The sequence below is a fragment of the Pantherophis guttatus genome, chromosome 5 (genome assembly GCF_059756535.1).
Source record: "Pantherophis guttatus breed Tessera chromosome 5, ASM5975653v1, whole genome shotgun sequence".
Taxonomy (NCBI): Eukaryota; Metazoa; Chordata; class Lepidosauria; order Squamata; family Colubridae; genus Pantherophis; species Pantherophis guttatus.
The window spans coordinates 41,468,353-41,491,765 of NC_142067.1; the positions used below are offsets into that span (position 1 = coordinate 41,468,353).

Sequence of the window (23,413 nt, forward strand, 5' to 3'; positions counted from 1 at the left end):
GATAAAACACATAATTTTGCCACACTTGTAAAAGGCAAACTCGATTTTAATTGTATCAATTTTATGAGTGTGTACTATGATTTTATATTTCATTTTATTATTATAAATTTCCTTGAATGTTTATATAGGAAGAAAGGTGTGGTATACATTCTGAAATTAAAAATTAAATAAAATGAAACTATGAAATGGTGTTCATATTTTCCTGAAACATTTATGAATTCCTGGTCCTTGGAAAATGCTGAATAGAACTTAAAATTATGATATTAATTTCCTGAAGGCTTTTTTTTTTGTTTGCTTGCTTTCCTTGGACATATTGTGCCTGACAAAATCTGCAATGCATCAATTGAGATACTGTGCTTGTTTTTGTTATATCTCAGATGACATTTGAGGCTTTTTTTTTTTTTGAGACTTTGCTATAAACCAGAAACCTCCTTAACAGCACAGCAAGATAGTAACTATCTATCAGCCCTATTAGGTCAAAGAGATCAGGAAAGCAAATCCACAGGAAGATTTATTTATTTTATTAAGTTGAGTATAGCAAAAGGATCCTGCAAGTCTGCTTATGTTTCACTTTCCTCCCCCCCCCACTTTATAATCCATTGACTCAGGGAGGAGCCAGGCAGAGATTCTTCGTAATACTATTTCCATGTGCCTTTCAAGGCTGTCTCCATGGTTCTCTATCCGAACTCTTGTTTTCCATTCCTGGCAGAGCCCTGGCATTCTGTATTTGTATCTTCTCATCACTGATTACTGCTTGGTTAACATGAACCATTCTTGTAATAGAAATAATACTATTGTTTCTTTCATCCATTTTTTAAAAAAAGAGGTAAACAGCTTATTTGTGTCCTTTACATGTGCTGGGACAAACATCATGTCAGCGTTCCAGAAAACCCCAACTCCAAGTAAAGACGTGAAAGCAAGCATTTTTCAAAGTTTTCTTTACTGGAATAGATAAACTGGCACATCTGGGAAAACCCGAATCTGAAAGATACGGGTTTTCCCTCAGTAAATCAAAACCCCAAAAACCATCCTCTGTTGATCACATGCTCCAATCAACCACCGTCCCATCTTGACTTAAAACTCCGACCACTCCTTCTCCAGATGCTGGATCGCCCTGACCTTGACCGACAGGAAGAATGCTATTATGTCTACCAACAACCCCTCTACTAAATCCCCCCTCCTACTTTCCCACACATGAGAAGGTGGCAGCATGGAAGCTTCCGGCCTAATATGGTTTCCAAAGCTGACACATCATTTGTGATAATCTAGTTTAAAGGGTAAAATCAGAGGCATGGCAGGAGAAGGATACTACAAAATCCCCATTCTCTCCCCACTCTCTCTCTCTTTCCTTCAAAAACACCCACACACACCCCATTTTTGGCCTATACTCCCCGTTTTTGGCCTAGCAGGCTTCAGGGAAGCCTGCTGGGAGCAAAAATGCACCCCCATCCCACCCATGTAAAAAAAAGGTTCTGACGATCATGCGCCACAGCTATGATCCTCAGAGCTTTTTTAAAAACTTTTAAAAGCGTTTTTTTACTACTGACTCGGGCGAATAGGTAGTAAAAAAATGCTTTAAAAAAGAAAAAAAAGGCTCCGATGATCGCATGGCACTGCTGTGATCGTCGGAGCCTTTTTTTTACTTTTCTAAAGCATTATTTTACTATCTATTCGCCCGAGCCTGTAGTAAAAAAATGCCTAAAAAGTAAAAAAAAAAAAAAAAGTTCCGATGATCAGCTGAGCGATGTCAGAACTTTTTTTAAAAAAAATTTAAAGCATTTTTAACTACCGGTTCTGGCATGTACCCCTGCATGTGCAGATGGAACAAAACATTACTTCCTGGTTAAAACCATGAAGCAATGACAACCCGGCGGGTGAGCGGAGCCTCGTGCCAGGATCGCTACCAGTTCTCTGAACCACCCGCCATAATCGCTACCGAATTGGGCGATCCAGTCCAAACTGGAAGCATTTCACCGCTGATCCAACTCCTTGAAAACTTCAGAAGATTACAGATAAAAAGGAAAACAATATAGTATATATAATAGGAAATAGTGGCTGTTATATATATATATATTGTTTCTATGCAGTGTATTTTTGAATCAAATTGAGACCTCTTGTTTTTATAATATTAGTGAATTTATGTATTATATGATATGGTCAGATCTTATTAACTTTAACTGTATTTTTTAAAGATTCCTCAGAAGGACTCATGGTGATTTTAGCAGCACTGTAGGAGAAGGAGTGGAATAGTCTGGGGGCGGAATCAAAAGAGGAATTAGCCTAGAATCCCTAAATTGCAAGAAGTGGACTAAATCCAACCTCTCTTGAATTCTGTTAACCCTTATCTAATACCAAAATAGTGCTGTTAGTTGACTAGATTCCTATGCATATACATGAGCAATATTGTACATCAGTTTAATTGGAACTTAACACATGACTCTGGCTTTCACATCTGACAGCACTTATTTAAATCTTATCCATCATTTATTATTTTCCTGTGATTACTTATGTTATAAAGTAAGTTTTTCATGTTATATTTACCTATTTTTATATAGTGATTTTTTAAAAATGGCATCTTAGAATGTTGGTCTAATTTCCCAAAGAAGAAGAGTTATGTTTTCTCCAGTAACATGCCTTAAAATGCAAAAGGGTAAGAGGTGGCACTATACAATATCCCACACTTTTTTTTTACCATTAGGCAAACTGTCTCACACACTGTTGGTAGGAGAATGATGTCATAAAGACATCCTACAGAAGGATAGGTAGTAACAATAACTATGAAATGTTACACTTGTGCATTGAGTTAGTTTTGCTAAGAAGTAAATGGATTCTGTGTCTAAGGATAACAGGTAAGGAAAAAGCAGCAGAAATGTAGATAATTAGATCTTTTAAATGTGTTTCTTTCACTAAAATATTAATATAGTTTTTCAGTGGGCTCTTTGAAGCTCTTTTATACTAACAGTAATAGGAGACAAGGTCTTTATTGAATTTAAATATGGTATTTTTCAGAGGTAAAGGTTAAAAAAGGACTGCTACTGATCACTGGATGGTGAATGATTTATAATGACTCATAAAAGAAGAAATTCAAAACAGAGGAGACACTGATTGTATCTACTTCTTATAGACTCAGAAAAAAACAAAAATTGACATTGTTACTTGCATTGATCAGAGTTTGAATATTATAAAACTTAATTCAATAATAAATTAGAATAAACATCTTTATGTTTTCTTGCAGATAAATAAATACATTATATGTTTAAAGTAGGAAAAACTTCCATCATGATGCAGAATTTGTTTCAGTCTTTTGTGCAGGATTTGTCTAGACCAGTGATAGCTAACCTTTTACGGACTGAGTGTCCAAAGCACGCGCGCCCCCCTGCATGCACCCCACCCCACCCCACACGCATGTGCGCATGGCCCCTTCACACACCTCACCCCTGCACATGCGCACTCACCTCCACATGCGCCCTGCCCCACCATGCTCCACCCCTATGCATGCATGCACAGCACACGCCTGTCCCCTCCGCACATGTGTGGCAGATACCCAATGACCAGTTGGCTGGTGAAAGGCACGCATGCATGCACGGTGGAGCTGAAGTGGGGCCAGAGCTTGCGTGCCCACAGACAGGGCACTGCGTGCCACCTGTGGCACGCATGCCATAGGTTCTCCATCACAGGTCTAGACTAATGACACCCACATTGTTCATTGCAGCTAGTTTATCTTTTTCTCATTAATTCAGTGTGCAATATTTGTTTGAAAAGTAGAAGCCGCACAGGGAAACTGAAAGATGGAAAACATAGATTTCCCATAAAGCCCAGAAAATAATACAAAGTGATTACCTCACCTATTACTGTGCAGGGTATTTTTTTTCCTAAATAATAAAATTATATTTTATGATCATTGGGTCTTGGGAATAATTTGATATTTTTCTTTTTCAATAGGAGTGTTTTTAGGAAAATTCCTGTGCTGATCAAGCATGGTGGCAATCAAATACCACAGAAAAGTGTAACAGGATTTTCCTACTATATCAATTCAGCCCAAATTAGGAATTCCCCACTTTGAATGGGAAATTATATTTATTTCAGCTCTATTGGCATTTTCCTATCTTTGAATTTCTAAATTAATTAATTCATGCCTAATATCTCTTAGCAGCCATATAGATTCAGCAGAGGAATGAAAGATATGTCATATGTTTGAATCCTGAGTGGATCTCTCTGTTTTCCTTTTCGAATTAATGAATAGATTAAGCCTAAGTATTCCTATGGCTCTTCAAATTTAAAGCTAGTTGAAGTCTGTTTATCAGATTAGGAAGGTTACATTTATCACTAGATTCAAAATTCAATCTCCTTCCTTATTTTCTGTGTAGATGGTCATGATGACATTTATGCCACATAAAGCTCCTAGAAAAATAAGGTCTCATGAGAAATAAGATGACTGCAAAAGAAGTTTTAGAATATGAATTGTATTAAATAGAAGTTACATACCAAACTTCTCAATACCTTAGGACTCATGGTATTATAGAACGTCATCTTTCATTCTTTAATTGTTATCTACAGATGTATCCATTTTTATGAACGTGAGCCACCGCATATTGGCATTAGTTTCAATCACCTCATTCCCAGCAGTAACTTCTTTTTTCTTTATTTTTGCTCTGCTTGCTTGGGTTTTTACAATTATTACAGTGTAATGCTTTTCCCCCCTATTTCATAACTATTATGAAAATGGGCCAAATTAATCAATTATTGGCTCAGTGATTAGGAGTTGAAAACTAGAAGTTGGACAAATTTAATTTAAGGGTAATGATGCAATGTAAGAAATCCTTCCATTTACATATAATTTTATGGTTCTTTGGTGTGCTATTCTCCCTTGTAAAAGTAAATTTATGGCAGTATTTGAAGTAGGAAAATGAATTTCCACCCAACTTCCCTTCTCCCTTAATTGATTTAAACATTATAGCTGGAAAAAGAGTTACTAACTTCTAGCAAAAAGTTTTGAGTCAACTACACATTTAACATATTTATGAATGTTAATGAAATTGCAGTGTCTTCAGTTAAAATGTTTTGAAAGCACAGTGGTACCTTGGTACTAAGCTGCTTTGAAACTCATTAAATTTGGTACTCAACACATTTTGACATGAACATTTTGTCCAGGTACTCATCGTTTGTTTGGTACTCAATGCACAAGCTAGAATTTGTTGATGTCAGCTGCCTTGTGATTCACTACATTATTCCTTATGGGAAAAAATTGTTTAGTACTCATCATTTTTGGTTAACGATGAGTATCAAGGTAACACCATAGTTTATGACTATGTTTTGCAACAAAAGGAATAGGTAAATAGATGATCGTAACAGTTGCTCTTAATTATAGTTATGTTATTCTCTCTCCTGTCTCAGTGTGTTAAAATTTAGTCTGTGAGAAATTCAAAAGTGTAAAATTCAATGATACTGTCCCAAACTATAATTATTACTCCAAATTCAAATTAGGACATTTAGGGAGATGATGGAAGGATGGCTGGATGACTGGCTGGCTGGCTGGCTAGCTAGATAGCTAGATGCTAGCTAGCTAGCTAGCAATGAATAGATGGATGGATGGATGGATGGATGGATGGATGGATGGATGGATAGATAGATAGATAGATAGATAGATAGATAGATAGATAGATAGATAGATAGATAGATAGATAGATGATGTTTGAGGGCACTTCTTCAGCAGTTTCAAATTCAGGTGACCTTAGAAAGGCATTAAAAATATCAGAATTCATTTTTGCAGACTCATAATTAAGGATGTGTCATATTCCTAAATAAAAACTGTGTCCCAACTGTAAACTCTGAAAGGAGATAAACTTGAAAACCAGAATGAAGTGATTTTGGTGATTTTAATCCAGGCATGAAATATCAAAGAGCTACAGCAAATATATAGAAGCAAATAAAGAAGGTAAAAGATAAAGATCAATCAGGTCTGGAGTACTTAGTTCTGGCTGAATGTGCATTAAAATGCATTAAGTCTAGGAAAGAAGCACAGGTCAACAATGTTTGAGATAAACTAGTTAGACTTCCTAAACACAGTAGTTCACAAAAGTGCAGCCTTATGAAGTTTGCTTATAGAAATAGAAATTAAGGATAATACTCTGTTTTTCCCAAAATAAGACATCCCCTGATATTAAACCTAATTGGGCTTTTGAGCGCATGCCAATAAGGCCAAGCACTTATTTCAGGGTTCAAAAAAATATAAGACAGGGTCTTATTTTTAGGGAAGCACAGTAGAGTTGGTAGAAGTAATATGCAAATATCCTTAAAATAGGACAATAGAATTGCTTTGCAATTTGCAAAAGACTCTTATTAAAGTTTGCCACAAACAGATGCTACAGTGGGGCATTCTGTTACAGGTTTTGTAAATAGGTACTAGGTCAAGGATTACCTGTAGTTGGCATTTTTCTGCATCTAACTATTTGGGAAAACAAAAGTGGTTTATTGATTAGGGAAGGGATGAGTAGTTCAGTTCCAAATGTGGCTTTCTTTCCCCAAATATCTTTTTTCTCCTGGTTGCATCTAAGATAATTGTTGCTTTAACACTCATTCTATTTTAGTTTTTAAAGGAAGGTGAGTGCAATAATGCTGAGTGACTGAACCAAAATTTCAGATTCTATTAATAGCTAAAGAATGACAACAACAGTAATATAAATAAAACAAATAAATGATTCACCATGAGAAGAAAATTACTATGGGGTAGGGAATCCTGATCACCAATCCATGTGCTTCTTACTAGGGAAAGAAATAATTGTTTGCTTACTAGGGAATTTTATAGGTTTCCTTTCAGTGTGCTAAAATAGATTCTATAAAATCTAATTTGCCTCATGAGCCAAATCAGGTGACTTCCTCACAAATGTTCTCGTAGTCTTTTGAATCTATGTTTTAGACAAAGCTAAATACAGTCTCCAGAATGCTGCAGTAAGGTTTCAGCTAAAGTACTTAGGCAAATATCTTCCTCAAAAATGTGTGATTTTTTTTAAAAAAAAACAACTTCAACTTTTCAATTACTATACTAGATAATCATTCATTTAACATACATAGTATTTTTTATTTGATGAGCTATTATTAATAGTTTGTCAGTGTTCTGAATTTTTTTTAACTGGGCCATCATCTCATTGTAACCTGTTTAATTTTTCCTTATGATTCTGCAGTTCTGACTTTATTGATTTATTTGTTAAGGCCACCTAATTCCAGAAAGGAATGAACAGCTTCCAATATTTTCAAGACATAAATTAGAAACACAGCTAAAACAACCATGACTGTCTTGACTAAAACAGCATTCCCAACATTCAAAAACATGTATTTATTGCTTTTGTTATTTTTCTTAGCTTTGGCAATTACCCACTGTATGACAATCTCTCTCTCTCTCTCTCTCTCTCTCTCTCTCTCTCCATTCGGTACCATGTCATATGCCCAACTTAAAGAAAATGTAGTAATAGAAATAGACAATACTGATACATATATTTTAATAAGAGGTGAAAGCCTACCAAAGCCCTAGGAAACAATATTGCACCATTTGTGATGAAATGAAAAGTGCCCTTGGTAAAATAGATAAGCTTTGCATGACTTGTCCCTGTGATATTACTGGCTGATATTTGTGATAAAAGGGCTATTGGCCATGGCTTTGGGAAATTCTAAGGTGAACAAGTGGTGTTCCATAATCTCCCTCTGAGCCAGACTAGGCTGAGGAATATATTTAAAGAATATACTTCCTTAAGGAAAGTGACATTTTATTTATTTGGTGCCACCACACAAGGAAGTGCTATTGACAAACCGTTACTTAAAAAAAAAAAACAACTATTATTTTCTGTATTTTCTACATATGTTATAATTTAAGTCATTCTGCCATTAAAAAATAAAAGAAATTTATCATATCAGAGTTTTAAATAGTATAGCAATCCTTAGGTTACTGAGTAATTTTATGTAAGTTACATTGAAAAAAAATTCTGTATCTTCTTGATTTTAAATAAGATCCTAGAGAACTTGTGGAGCACCTTGCATTTCCAGATGTGTGTTCTTGTACTCACTGAAGAGTCAAATGTTCCCATTCTCACAAATATTCATACAGTTCTCTGTGTACCTAATAATTATAACCACTTTTACTCATTTGAATAAATGTGTAGTTTTTTTTCTTCCCAATATACACTTTAACACGTGAAGAACATTCATTATGATATATTAATGATACAAAACAGATAATTAATAATTGGCTTCTTTCTTAAACAGAGTGCACGTTGTTATAAGTTAAATATGTAAACAATTAGAGCTACTCCACAAATAATTGAACTGAATTTGTTGTATATGTGTAGATTCTCATTCAATTTCTGGCACCAGAACTTAATCAATCCAGCTTGATTTAAATTTCTGGGAAGCTTTCTGGAAAGACTTGAGGCTTAGTTGTTGTACATTATATATTTGTTTCAAATACTGTTGTATTGATAAATCATGGCATAAAATCAGGACTATGAATGCACATGTAATATACAACTCCTACAAAACCTTCTGGAACCTCATTTTACCCTTTGATTTGGTAAATTCTCAAGTGCAATACGCAAAGTTCCATCAAGGGTAGATCTATGAATTTGATTTTCAAATTCTCTTCCCCCTCCAATCAGATTTAAATCAACCAATGACTAAAAGCTCTCTCTTTTTTTTCAGAGAGAGCTCCTGCACTGAATAAGTTTCTGGAATGCTTTCTTAAAATCTTCATTAAAGATTGTGTAAATCAGTGGGTTAACAAGAGAATTGATATAGCCTAACCATGTCAAAAAATTAGACATTTCTTCTGAAATTTGACATCTTTCACAGGTATTAACAACCACCTCTTTTACAAAGAAAGGCAGCCAGCAAATCACAAAAGCACCCAAAATCAAACCAAGGGTAGTTGCTGCTTTTCGCTCTCTTGTGGTAGAAATGCGTTGCCTTTTCCACCCTTTTTCGTTCTTAGATTCTGAATCAGGGCTTCTCAGTGAAAACCGAATTCTGTCCAAATCTCCCGAAGGGTTAGACCTTTTATCTTTTGTACATGATGCGGTTGAAGAAAGTCGGCAGCTTTTCTCATTTGCTTCCAAGAGGTCTTGCCCATTTGCCTCCTCTTTAAGAACCCGACTCATGCTCCTTCTATGAAAAGTCTTGGCTGCTTTGTATATTTTGTAGTAAAGAATCAGAATTAATGCCAGTGGGATATAAAATGCTCCAAATGTAGAATATATGGTGAAAGCAATGTGGTCATGCTTAATGATGCATTCGTCATCTTTGCTGTCTGCTTGATGCCTCCAAAACAACGGTGGCATTGAAATGAAGATGGAAATAATCCAGACAATGGCAATCATAAAGCCAGCATGTTTAGGTGTTCGCTTCCTGGCATATTCCACAGCATCAGTGATTGCTCTGTAACGATCTAAAGCAATGGCCGAGAGATGCAGGATGGAACAAGTACAGCAGGTGATGTCAACGCTAAGCCAAATATCACACATCACCCCACCCATAATCCAGGTTTCTTTGACAATATAGACAATGCTGAAGGGCATGACGAGGATGGCCACAAGGAAATCAGTGACTGCCAAAGAGCATATTAAATAGTTTGCAGGGTGATGGAGTTTCCGTGTCACAATTATTGCAGTCATCACTAGAGAGTTGATAACAGTTGTCATTACTGCTAGAACAGAAAGTGTAATAGAAATTAGAACCTTGGAAGTTACTTTTTTAAATGATTCTGTATCATTTTGTTCCAGTGTATAATTTTGTTCAGTAAAATTTAGGAAATCCATTATTTCCGTGAAGATTGTCTTTGCCTAATGAAGATACCTGCAGGGAAATAGTTTAGAAAGAAAAAGCAACAATGTGTTATTATATTATTATTACTGTTATTAGTTCATGTATTAATATTTATTACTATTTTCTATTTGCCCCCCTTTTTTTCTTGTAAATGGTATACCCTAATAATACACTGTATTTAAAATGTTTGTGAATAAAATAATAATAATAATAATAATAATAATAATAATAATAATAATAATAATAATGAAAGAAAGAAAAAGCAATAATTAAAACTCCCTATTCTATATATTTCTCAGTATTATGCAATATACAAGGGATTTTTTAAAAGACACAACTGGACTTTCTTGTTTTTCTTTGAAAATGTTTCACTTCTCATCCAAGAAGTATCTTCAGCTCCCAGGAGATGAAGAAGCTTCTTGGATGAGAAGTGAAATGTCTTCAAAGAAAAACAAGAAAGTCCAGTTATCTCTTGAAAAAGCACCTTTGGGACAACTATGACCTGGATGACGGAGAATCTCCATAGACATTTTTTTGAAACTTTCTTCCCAATCTTTTCTGTCACTCTTTGAATAGAGTGTATTTGAGGATTCTTATAGAAAAAAAGGAATCAAATATGTTTTTCATGTAATTGAAGTTGATTTTATACCTAAGATTAATACATCAACATACATGCTATATCTATTGCACTATTCAATTTCAGGATTAGCAACATTCCAAAGTAAAGAAAGGCAGGGGAAAATAGTTTTATTATTTATTTATTTATTTGTTAATTAGAGAATGATATAATTAGAAGAACAGTTTCTGTTCTTCTATTATATTCTTCTAATTTCCCCATATGTAGACATCCCTTGCTTCCATAACATCCATATAGCATTTGATATTCCATACAATGCATTTAGAATGAAGTTCAAGATTGTTTAAGCAAAACATGTGTCATATTAAATCTGCCTCTGCATTTTCTTCTTCTAAATAATAACAGGGATCAGAATAGGGCAGGTGGCACAAGTGGAGTACCTGTCAACCCTGAAGCTGACCTGACCAGAGCCATATTGGAGCTTCAGTGTTACCACACTGGAGCTGAGGGACAGGGAGGAGGGGATTAGAGATAGAGGGGTTTGTGTAGCCAAAATAAAATACTTTCTCTTGAGAACCAAGGACATTCTCACACCTACACTGTGGAAGAAGGAGGGAGATCCCCAGATGACCTGACAGCGTCTTGATTGGACCATGTGACTGATTGTTTGGGATTTGGGGAAAACTTTCTCTTTTAACTAGGTGAAAACCACAGGAACCTTTAGAGTAGGTTTTCACCAGATATGTGCCAATATGATATTTCTAAAAAAGCTATCCTTTGAGGAATTTGCCTGCCTCAGAGTTTTGCTTGCTATGGATCTATTACTTGGAACCCTGACGGTGCCATTGAACCCTTCCTCCCTGCTACTGTCATTCTGAACTGTCATTCTCAAAACTGGTATTATCTGCAAAAAATAAGATGTTTATCACAAAACAAAACACACAAATACAGTTATTAGAAAAAGTACTGATAAGGTGCATGATTTACAGTTAAGAAAAGAAAACAAGCCAATCTCAAAACGCTGCTAGTATTTCACCCAAAGCAGAATTTATTTCAAAAGTGTTTTGAATAGCATTTTGTTCTCAAGGAATAGTCTTAAAAGATGAGAGGGATTTTATGTTAATGCAATTTGACATTTTACCACCCTAGTTCTCAAGGGTAGATTCAGAAAAATCTTCTTTACAGAAAAACCCTGCCCTTTCAGTCTGGCTGCTATTGAGTCATAGGCTCACATCCTAATATATTGTGATTTCTACAGAGATTCCCTTAAGACTCTGAGCACTTTTCTCTAGCTATTTCCCTGGCAGTCAGCTGAGTTCTATGTTTGTCACCAACTGTCAGACAAGAACTGAAGAACAATAGTTTTCATAGCCAAATTCATATTGATAGCCTACAGGACTAAATCACTGTTAATAGCAGATCTAGCCATGAAATATCTTATTCACCTATATTTTATTGGCTGTAATAATAGATTCTCACAAGTCTGCTTATGTTTCATCTTCTCTTCCCCTTATAACCCACTGAGTCAGGAAGAGTCTGACTCTTCCTAATACTATTTCCATGCTCCTTTAAAAGCTGCTCCATGGCTCCCGGTACCAACTCACATTCTTATTTTTCATTCCTAGCAGAGCCCTGGCATTTAGTATCTGTCTTTTTAGTTATTGATAATTGCCTGGTGATTATGAACATTCCTGTAATAGAAGCAGTGTTACTGATTCTTTCTATTTTTTAATAGATATGATATCTATCTATTTTTTAAAAGAGACATGCAATATATTTGTATTCTTCAGATTTGCTTAGAAACAGCATTTGTTTAAAAAATATCATAGCAACTGACAGACATAAGTGCCTGAGTACTTACATTCAAATGGGAAAAATAAAATAATATCCAGCCATTGCACCATCCAGGAAAAAATAATTTGGATAACTTCAAGATATAACATTTATGTATTTTAAAACCAGATACTGATCAGTGTAAGAAAGTAATTATTACATTCCACTTAATCACTTTTGTTAGATCAGGCGCAGGGGAAGAAGACGCGACCAGCGATGGTCCATTCAGTATTTTATTCAGCTCAAGAATAGAATGCTGGCTGCGCTGCCGGAGCTCTCTTTTATAGCGCTCCGGCAGGCTGGGCCGCCCAGTGACAGCAGTTCATTTTTCCCGCCGGTGGATTAGCCAATCCCCGACAGATGTCCTTATAAGGACATAACACCCCTCCCCTCCTAGTTCGTAGTCTGTCCATCACTGTCAATAAAAGTTATGTAATCGCGCAGGTAGGCGGGACGTCTGATAGTTCTGGTTGACCTGCGCAGTCCCACTTGAGCTTCACTGCCTACCAGAGCAGGCGGAGCGCCTGTTTCCTCTGGTTCCTGCCCTGGAACCATCCGGAGTTCGGCCGTCGAGTGTGCGGGCCCTGTCCCAGCACGTCCGGCTGAGTCTCAAAGTTCTCCTTGCTGGTGTCGCCGGACCTCTCCCTGTCCTGACTGCTGGATGCTTCGCGGCTGGACATTGCTGCCGATCGGTGGGGAGCAACTGATGCCCAGTAAGTCCTTGGTTTTTACTTTTTCCTTGGTGGCTTGCGATGATGGGGAGTCTGGTTGGGCCCCCGGTTCCTGTTGCCGTTGTTGTTGCCGATGTTATTGTTGTTGTTGTGGTTGCCTCTGTGTATCTGGTTGGTGTGGCTGATGGCTGACCCCGCCGGGGGGTCATTCGTCTACCTTGTTGGGCTGGTGTAGGCCTTCCTCGCCGGGGTGCTGCAGGCCGACCTCACCAGGGTGTTGTTGGCCTGCCCTTTCCATGCATTGACGGTCTACCCCACTGGGGGGGTGGAGGTCCCCCTCGCTGGGTGGCAGAGGTCAGGCTCACCTGGGTAATGCGGGCCCCCCTTCTCAGGACATCCCCAGTCTACTCCATTGTTGCGGTGGAGGTCTCCCTCGCCGGGGTGGCACGGGTCGATCTCGCTGGGGTGCTGCGGGCCTCCCCTCCCCAGATGTCCCTGGTCTACTCCATGGTAGAGGTGGAGGTCTCCCCCACTGGGGTGGTGCAGATCTCCCTTGCCAGGGCGGCGCTGGCTTCCCTCGTCCCCCAGGTGCCGGTCTACCTCCATGGAGCGCCAACGGGCCGCCTCGCCGGGGTGGTGCAGGCCTACCTCATTGGGGTGTTGTAGGCCTGCCTCATCGGGGTGTTGTAGGCCTACCACGATGGGGTGTTGTAGGCCTACCTCATCAGGGTGTTGTAAGCCTACCTCGGCGGGGTGTTGTAGGCCTACCTCGCCCGGCTGGTTTCGTTCCGCTTCCCTCCACCTTTTCCGGAGCTGGTTGATGTGACATCTACAGACCTGTCCATCTTCCCGCTCCACTCAGTAGGACTTCGGGCCGGTGATGCTCTCAATCTTCCCCTTCAGCCATTTTGAAAACCCGTGGAGATTGAGTGCGAATACCGGATCCCCTATGGTGAAGGTGTGCGGTGGCCGGCTGGTGTTTGGTGGCACCTCTGGGTTGTATTGGGGGTGCAGCCAATCCAGGGGTGACCTCAGTCTTCTGCCCATAAACAGCTCCACTGGGCTCTTGTGTGTGGTGGTGTGTGGCGTGATGTGCTGGGTAAGGAGAAATTTGTCGATTCTCTCTTGCCAGTCACCCATCTTGGTGAGTGCCTCCTTGGTGAATCTCACCATTCTCTCCACATGCCCGTTCCCAGCCGGCCTGTAGGGTGCTATCAGGGCATGACGGATGCCCAATCCTGCCAGGAACGCTTCCATGGCATGTAAGTTGGGGCCCATTGTCGGAAACCAGCACATCTGGTAGGCCGTGGGTTGCGAATAACCTCCGGAGCGCCCTGACCATTGCCTCTGTTGTGGTGGATGTCATGGGTATTACCTCCAGCCATTTCGAGAAGGCGTCCACTACGATTAGAAGGTGTTTCCCATTCATTGGACCCGCAAAGTCAATGTGGACTCTTGACCATGGGCTGCTGGGCGTCTCCCACTCCATCGGCTGGGCTTGTGGAGGTGCTGGCCTCACTTCCTGGCATGGGTTGCATTTGTTGACCCACTCCTCAATGTCTCTGTCTAGGGTTGGCCACCAGACGTAACTTCGTGCCAACCCCTTCATCATTATTATGCCCGGGTGCCCGCTATGGAGGGTTTCCAGGGTCTTTTGTTGCAGGGCATGGGGAATTACTATCTATCACCCCAGAGGAGGCAGCCATTCATGGTGGATAGCTCTTGCTGCTTCCTGCTGAACTCATCTCCCGTCTTCCCCGTGGGCCAGCCCCGCAGGACCCATGATCTTACTTGTCTGAGAGTCTTGTCTTTCTGGGTATGGGCTGCCACGTCTGCAGAGGTTACCGGGCAAGCTTGGTCGTCATCGATGTGGAAGAGCCTGAGTGTGGGGGCTGGATCTTCCACTGGCTCTTTGGAAGGACATCTGCTAAGGGCATCTGCATTGCCTATGGTTTTGCCGGGTCTATGGATTGGTGTGTACTAGTACCTGGCTAGGAAAATTGCCCATTGCGTCATTCTAGGGGACATGTATGCTGGTGTCGGTTTATCCCCTGCAAGTAGCGGCTTGTGATCAGTGATGATGTTAAAACTCCTGCCGTAGAGGTATTTGTGGAAGCACTTGACACCAGCAATGATGGCCAAGGCTTCCTTATCCAGTGGTGAGAGGTGTTACATGGGAACGCCACGTCGCTCCTATAACCACCCCCGCGGCCGCACTCTGCGCCAATTGGAGCCTCCGAGTGCTCCTCAAGGGGAGCCCCATGTAGAGAACGTTGCAATAGTCCAGATTCTTCCAAGGACTCCGATTGGGTTTCCTCCGAAGTCGACCAGCCTTGACCATAGGGGTTTCAGGTCCTTTTTACTGAAGCTTTACTGGCTTTAAGTGCTTCAGCTGATGCCAGTCCATGATGGAGTAGATTGATCCCAAATCTACTTCCATGGAGCATGGTGTCCCTTCCACGTGCACCGTCACATGGTACTTGGTGGCGTTGTTGTTGTTGGTGTGGGCAATTGTGGTCTGATGGACTGCTCTGCTCCTGGTGCCATTGTCTTCCCCTCGTCTGGGGGGGAGGAGGACCGTCTAGATGATCTTTGGTAATCTGCAAATTTCGCAAAAATGGTGGTTAGACGGTTCTGGAGCTGGATCCCCAGCTCTGCATGCTCCTGCGATGTGGCCCCTCTTCAGAGAACGTCTGCAGGTTGCATCTCTCCACCGGCATTTGGCCCTCGTGTGGTCCCCTCTGCAGCTGCTGCAGCGTTCCCCCCGGTCACCATTTTGCACGGCTTCCCGCCTTGGGGGTCTGGAGACCTTGTGGACAGCAAGGGACTCGGGACTCGTTACGCACGGTCACTCATGCCCTCGTCACCTCCCGTCTGGACTATTGTAACGCTCTCTACATGGGGCTCCCCTTGAGGAGCACTCGGAGGCTCCAACTGGCGCAGAGTGCGGCCGCGCGGGTGGTGATGGGAGCGACGTGGCGCTCCCATGTAACGCCTCTCCTGCGCGAGCTGCACTGGCTCCCGGTGGTCTTCCGAGTGCGCTTCAAGGTTTTGGTCATCACCTTTAGAGCGCTCCATGGCTTAGGACCTGGTTATCTACGGGACCGCCTGCTACCACCAATAGCTTCCCACCGACCAGTACGCTCCCATAGAGAGGGGCTCCTCCGGGTGCCGTCGGCCAAACAATGTCGACTGGCGGCTCCCAGGGGGAGAGCCTTCTCTGTGGGGGCACCTACTATCTGGAACGAGCTCCCCCCGAGATACGGAGGATTCCGGACCTGCGTACCTTCCGTCGCACGCTGAAGACGTTCCTATTCCAGCAAGCCGGCCTGACCTAAACTTCTCCTCTTTTAAATGGGAATTTTAAATTTGGTTTTAAATTATTGGGGTTTTAAATATGGTTCAGCCAAATTTATCTAACTTGTTTTATTTCTATTTTAAATTTTGTATTTATATGTTTTATTTCATGGCTGTTCACCGCCCTGAGTCCTTCGGGAGTAGGGCAGTATACAAATTTAATAAATCTAAATCTAATCTAAATCTGTGATGCCATGATTCGGTGGCTTCGGCTTCTGTGACTTCAGCTCAGTGCCTGGCTCTGTTGGTCGGCTGGTGGTGTGCCACGAGGTTCATCGCTGTGGTTCTTTGTGTCCTTTGTTGCCAGTGTTAGATCAGGCACAGGGGAAGAAGACGTGATTAGCGATCGTCCATTCAGTATTTTATTCAGCTCAAGAATAGAATGCCGGCTGCGCTGCCGGAGCTCTCTTTTATAGCGCTCCGGCAGGCTGGGCCGCCCAGTGACAGCAGTTCATTTTTCCCACCGGTGGATTAGTCAATCCCCGACTGATGTCCTTATAAGGACATAACAACTTTTAACATAATCTGATCTTGTACTTGTCAATATTACCTTGTACATATTGACAAAAATGAATTATTGGGGATTCTTTGGTTTAGAAATAGAATTTAAGAATTCTTTCAGGCTAGTCTTACACATGCCTACTCTTCCCAGACTTCCTCTTCTATTGTTGACTGTGGAAAAGTTACCAAAATGGGATACACCCAACAAACAAATAGGTATTCGAGAAAAGGAAAGAGTAAGCTAGAATGAAAGTTGGCAAAAAGCATTCTAGAATTAACAGATTGGAGTCAGAGGCCAGAGGAAATAGAGGTCTTGTAAGCTTTATTTATTCTCTAGAAGAATAGGGAAAAGTTGGAAAAGACATACATTAAGTTCCAAGTTTTTGTCTCTGATATTTATTCATCTTTTCTGTTTCATATCTGACATGGCTGCATCTCTCCTACCCAAGCTTCATGAACTGACAGCTTGACATTATCAATTGGGGGGGGAGGAGAGATTGGGATGTAAAGAGGAGAAAAGGGGGGAATGGAAGTCCAGCTGAGCTGGCTGCATTGTGAGAAGCTTCTGTCAATCAAGATCAATCACCAATATGCAGAGCTGAAACTGAAAGCCTGTTTCCTAAACAATATACAAGCACCTAAGTGGACATTTACAGATAACAGGGGGATGCAGGGGAGGGGGGAGAGGAAAATTTACTTTGTATTGTTTGCGCGGAAAACCTCAGATTCAGCTTACGCTACATCTGTAGTCACTTAAGTGTCAGTAAAATATATTCTTGGCAAAAGCAAATGGTCAAGAGTCTTTCTTTGCTAGATGACTGAGTGAGGTAGTTGGCAATACCACTGTTAAAAAAACTTCTCTTTTTCTCTATCTTTTTCTTCACCCCACCTTCCAGGATGGTGTTATTTGCAGATCTAATAATATTTCCTGCAAACTCTTCGGGAATGTGAAGGCACAGGACAGATATTGGTTAGGTAGCCTAAAAACAGATCCTTGATGTTGTTGCTAGCAGTACAAGCTTTCTCTCCCAGTACACACAACAACCTTGGTATTTTCACATGTAGTGAAATGACAGGAACTATTACATGGTATGGGATAAATGGTATGAATGGTTAGAGGAGAGGTATAAAGGGCAAGGAAAGATTAAATGAGGAAAAAACAGGAGTTTGAATATAGGAACAAATATGTAGAAAGGAAAAGGACACAGAATGCATGATTGTAATTTAGTACATTGATATTTTCATATGTATAAATAAATATTAGAATCACATGTATTAATAAATAGAAAAAAGGGACAAAATGGATATATAAGAAATGAAAACTGATGTGGAAATGTTGGAAAGAAGAATTTTACAATTCTTTTTTGTTTTAAAAAAACTGTTCAATAAAAATTATTTTTTTTAAAAAAAGAAAGAAATGACAGGGACATGTTATTCCTGTGCACCATAATGATCCTAATACTCTTCAGCAAACCTTCCAGTGCTATTCATGATAAATAACGCATATTACACTGTACCACAATTTTAATACCATAGTTAATTTTCCTTCTCTTATACTCTTTGCTTTGCAGTGTGGCTTCTCAACCACTTTACTGTTTTAATGCTATTTCTAATTATATGATTAGCCTCTCATTTATGTTTTTTAATGATACTTCTCCTTTCTTCATCTTTGGTTTAGCAGCTGGAAAAAAAAATCTGTTAGCTTTCATCAAAACCACTGAGTGCTGAGAAGAATGGGAAAATGTTGGACCATGGACAGGCAGGTGATTTTGAGTACAAAACTATATGTCTGTATCATATAGTAGTTGTTCTCTTTGAGCCATTTGACACAATATACCCATGGCTGAGAAATCAGTAGAAATTGTCTCTTTCTAGTTTTATGAGAAGGCTCCATTGCATCATTTGTTTCAGTATTTCAGTATGATTTAGTTGAAATTATAGATTTTTTTTTTAAAAAAGCAAGGAATTACTGGCAAATTTAGAGGTGCAGCTGTCTGACTGACTCTCTGTTAACTAGTGACAGCTGAGCTGAAGAATCCTTTTAAGAATGTATATGACAGTAAAAGGTTCAGAGGGGGTGGAAGTAATTTGAAGAAAGCTTGCAGTTTCTCAAAGATTTTGGAAGTTGTGGGGGTGGGAGGAAGACAGATGGATTCTGAGTTGCTACCAGAACTGCTATTTGCAAACAGAGAGGGTTACCATGATTTATGCCAATTCACAATACTGCAGTTTTAGAAATAGTGATTTTAATAAATAAGTAATTAGAAGAGGTAACAGTAGCCAGCAACCTGGGTAAGTTTAAAGTAGGATTAAATAGATTCATAAAAGCAATAATTATGTCTCTATATTGCTTCCAGAATTTTTGTATACTAGGCCTATTTATTCAACTTACTAGGAACAGCAAGCAGAAGCTTATTATTTTCATTTGTATTGGTACTTCTCCAACTGTTTTAGTAACGCACAGCTCCTGAATCTGGAAGTTCTGTCCTGTTATCACTCCTTCTACATCATTCCTTCTTTACACAATGTTATTTCCATTTAAAACTATTCACAGGCACAATATTTTGTGGTGGACATGTATGTGTAAGGAATATTGGCAAATGTAATCTAAAATCACATAGCTGAGTGATATATATACTGCGTGTTTCTGAATCTTGCTTTTCCTAAACACAAATAGTTTGAAAGTTATCTTCTGACAATTTATACTATGGAGATACGAACTGGAAGAAATATCAGTTTCTAGGAACATAATTTGATAGATAACACAATGGTAGAGATAAGGGACATTAGCATAGGGATTTTTCCCCCTCCCCAAAAGATCCTCTGTGGACGTAAGTGAATTAGCTATAATTAGAAATTACTTTTTTTTCCAGCTATCTAGCTTTAACTCATCACCAATAAAGGCAGTTGGAGAAGAACCTTTGCTAATTCTGTCAATAATTACTTTTTTGCATTTTGTTTCTCCAATTTGTCAGAGGCCAAGCATTTTTTTCTTTTGCACATGCTGTTTAAATAATAAATCCAAATTACTATAAAAATGAGTACAATTTCCAATTGCATTGCAGCAGATTAATAGAAAGTAAAATTCCAAATTAGTTTCTATGCCTTGTATAAAATATGTGAATGTGTTTAGAGACCCTGGTATAACCTGCAGTTCATTAACCAAATAAGTGCATTAGCTTCTGCATTCCTGCCTGTTCTCAGTTACTTGTTACCACTACTTGCCCTTAGAAAGCTGATTAGACAGGTGAGAAGTATTGTATATGATAAATATAAAATCATACATAAAGCGCCAGCATTTGACATATGAAATTGTTCATTACATTGTTCATGTAAATATTAGGCTGCTCTTACTTCGTTCTATTTATCTTATCAGAGCATTTTAATTAAAAAAAACACCTGAATCCATGGCTAACTGAGGAATGAACCTATATACATTTGATTAATAAATGTTTATGATGGTATTAAACTGGAATATAAATATAAATAAACTGGAAATTTGGATTCTATTTTGGAAATATTTTTGCAAGCTTCCCAGGAATAGATGGCCTCCTGCCCTGCCATAAGGATTCTTCTTATGCTCTTAATATTCTGCATAGAAGTATTTCGTTTTTCCAGTTGAATTCTTTTATTTTATACACAGAAGATTGCTATGATTTTCTTTTAATTAATATGATATAAAAGCTTAGTCTGATTTGTGCTACGTTCTGCATCAGCTATCATCATAGCTACTTTTTGGAGAAGCTTTGTTTAATAATCATATTGCACTGAAATCTGCTTTGAATTTCTCAAAAAAATGCATCCCAGAAGGAAGAGGCTTCTACCGTGGTGGGTTGCTACTGGATCGCCCCGGTTCAGGCAAACTGGTAGCAGCAGCATCGGGAAGCTCTGCCCACTCGTCCAGACGTTATCAAATATGCACATGTACAGAAGCGAACTGATAGCAAAGGTAAGTGAAACCCACCCCTGGGCTTCTAGGTTTCTGCCTTATTCTCAGGGTGGTTGAGATTTTTTAACACTTTTCTTGGTTGGGTTTTGTCAGAGTTTCTTGCAAAAATCCAGAAGCACACACAGATAACTGATTCAGCTGGATTCATTAACTTCTTTATATACATAATAACAGATGAAGTATTTACAATACCAATAGTTGATTCTTCAATGTAGTAGCAGTTACAACACAAAGCAGGAGAGAACAGTTAGTTTCATTTCAGTAGAGAAGACAAGCATGAATAGACTGTTTCAGTTTCAATTCTCTGCACAGACTCAGAAGCTGCAGACTAAGACACGCTCTGGCTCCAGTCTGTCTCAGCTCCCAATTGGCTGATTTAGTTGCTATGCCTATTCATTAGCTGGCTTTGTTACCATGTCTGTGCCAGTTCATGCATAATCTGACAGGTTTTTAAATTTATTTTATTGTTAGAGTTGAAAGATTTGGTACTGCTGGTATTGCAGTTTTTGATTATGTGTCTTCCAATCATTTAAGTCCTCCTGGCTGGTTCATGTTTCCCAATCTGGAAAAAAAGCCAGTGGAAGAGATTCAGTCATAATTTTTGAGGATTTAATTGAGGAATATGAAACCACTAACCAGATGACTGTAGATCCCACACAGAAGAAGAAAATATAAGTAGCTCAGGATTGTACTGTGGAGCCCTTGGTGCTCTCAATGCTTGATTGTTTGCTTCAACATTTGCTTGCAGATGTTTCATTATCCAATGAAGTAACATTACCAATACTAGTGAGCGTGGAGTTTGCTCCCTGTTTATATACAATAGTTTGTCCTTTGTAAGCCAAAGAACTTACAAAAAAGCTTTGAGGATATGTCACAGAGGGGAGAGAATATTCTATCAACTCCCCACTATAATACTTCCAAAGACTTAAAAGTAGAAGAAGTTCAGATTATGCTTTCATTAGATATCACAGCATTCTTTATACCCATAGATCAAGAATTAATGAAATAATCCATGGCGGTCGTACAACACAATACACCTGACCTAGCCCCAATATACTAGATTGAAATATCTAGAATCATGGACCTCATCATTCTCTGCTTCACTATCTACTTTAAATTTTCTGTCTCACTACCTCCTTTCAGTTTGATGGAAAAGTATAGACATATGAAACAACCCAAATCATCTTCAAAGAAATAAAATTTAAAAAGGAAGAAGAAAATAATGCAGTACTCTTTCTGGATATCTTCATCAGCTGAGGAAACAACAGCAAATTAGAAACCTAAGTCTATCAAAAAAAAAAAAACATTCTCAGGAGTTGTTTACAACATACAGTATAAGGACTGTAAGAACCACTATGTAGAATAGACAAACAGAGACAAGCAGAGTGCATGTATGTGGATCCATGTGCGCACTCACACCCACACCCACCCACCCACCCACCTTAACCTTATTACCTTATAATCAAATAAATGAAAAAATACCATATACTTTTGTCAAAAATCTTTTTCTTTGATAGAAATTTCAAAAGCAAATTCTCTTTCATAAAATTAAATGAAAATTAATAGAAGCAGGACAATTTCTCTGCTGATATCCTTTCGAAATAGCAATAACACTTAGACTTATACACCACTTCACAGTGCTTTACAGCGCTCTCTAAGCAGTTTACAGAGTCAGCATATTGCCCCCAACAATCTGGGTCCTTGTTATGTATGTAGATTTGGGCGGGCAGTTTGAATTAACTGACTGTCAGCTGATTGGCTCACCACCACAGTTGCAAGGTATATAAAGGGAGCAGATATTTATGGTTGTCGTGGACGCTTTCTCAAAGTGGTTGGAGATCAGACTCATGAAAACCACTACCACCGACGCCGTCATTTGGGAGCTAAGGCAGTTGTTCGCCACCCATGGCCTACCGGACACCTTAGTCTCAGATAACGGGCCCCAGTTCATGCCACGCAGTTTGAGGAGTACCTACCAGAGTTGGGGATCAGACACGTGCTCTCCACCCTGTTTCATCCGGTTAGTAATGGATTGGCGGAGAGTTTTGCGAGAACGGCTAAGGACGCCATCTCACCCCTAGGCCCCGGGGACTGGCAGGAGAGGATAGATAAATTCTTAATGGCCCAACATGCCACACCATGCACAGCCATAGGCAGGAGCCCGGCGGAACTCCTGATGGGGAGAAAGCTCCGAGGAGTTCTAGACAGGCTACACCCCAGTTATTCCCCTGACAACTTCAGAGGGGCAGAGAAAAGACATAGGGAGTTCACAATAGGAATGCCAATATTTGCCAGGAATTACAGGAACGGGCCCCTCTGGGAAACCAGGACAATCACAGAGGTAACAGAGCCCAAGTCGTATAGGGTACACATGGGAGATGGGAGGATTTGGTACATTGACCAGCTACAGAAGCATTGGGCCGCTGACACCGAAGACACATTCGACGAACTGCTCCCTAACTACCAACAGAACTCTCAACCTAACTCAAACCTGAGTCTAGCGGAGGACTTAGCTGTCGCCCCTGAGATCCAGCGCCGCCCCATCGCGGAAGATCGACCAGCCGCAGAAGTTGCTGCCCACAATGAATTCTCGGAAGTTCCATTGGCGGAGCAGGGAGAAACAGGGAGTTCCTCTGACCTGCTCGACGCCACACCTCCGACTGAACTGCGCAGGTCAACTAGGGTGCAGACATGCCCTGGTCACCTGAGAGACTTTGT

General features: G+C 39.8%; 1 protein-coding gene and 1 long non-coding RNA gene across 5 annotated transcripts in view; one reads left to right on the forward strand and one right to left on the reverse strand.

Annotated features, from left to right (window-relative positions):
- Window positions 1–2,787: 2,787 nt before the first annotated feature.
- LOC117663883 (uncharacterized) lies at window positions 2,788–22,179 on the forward strand. Of its 2 annotated transcripts, XR_004590849.3 has the most exons (4): window positions 2,788–2,849; window positions 18,425–18,509; window positions 20,554–20,695; window positions 21,839–22,179. It is a non-coding gene; the product is annotated as an uncharacterized LOC117663883 (long non-coding RNA). The 2 variants fall into 2 exon arrangements; XR_015734447.1 differs by having other exon boundaries at window positions 18,425–20,695.
- HTR1F (5-hydroxytryptamine receptor 1F) overlaps window positions 5,862–23,413 on the reverse strand; it is a 115,487-nt gene continuing 97,935 nt past the window's right edge. For all 3 annotated transcript variants that reach the window (XM_060686334.2, XM_060686332.2, XM_087894999.1), the window contains exon 3: window positions 5,862–9,837. In XM_060686334.2, the coding sequence (XP_060542317.1) occupies window positions 8,685–9,800 (1,116 nt within the window). In that variant the 5' untranslated portion in view covers window positions 9,801–9,837 and the 3' untranslated portion in view covers window positions 5,862–8,684. The remainder of the gene's footprint in view (window positions 9,838–23,413) is intronic.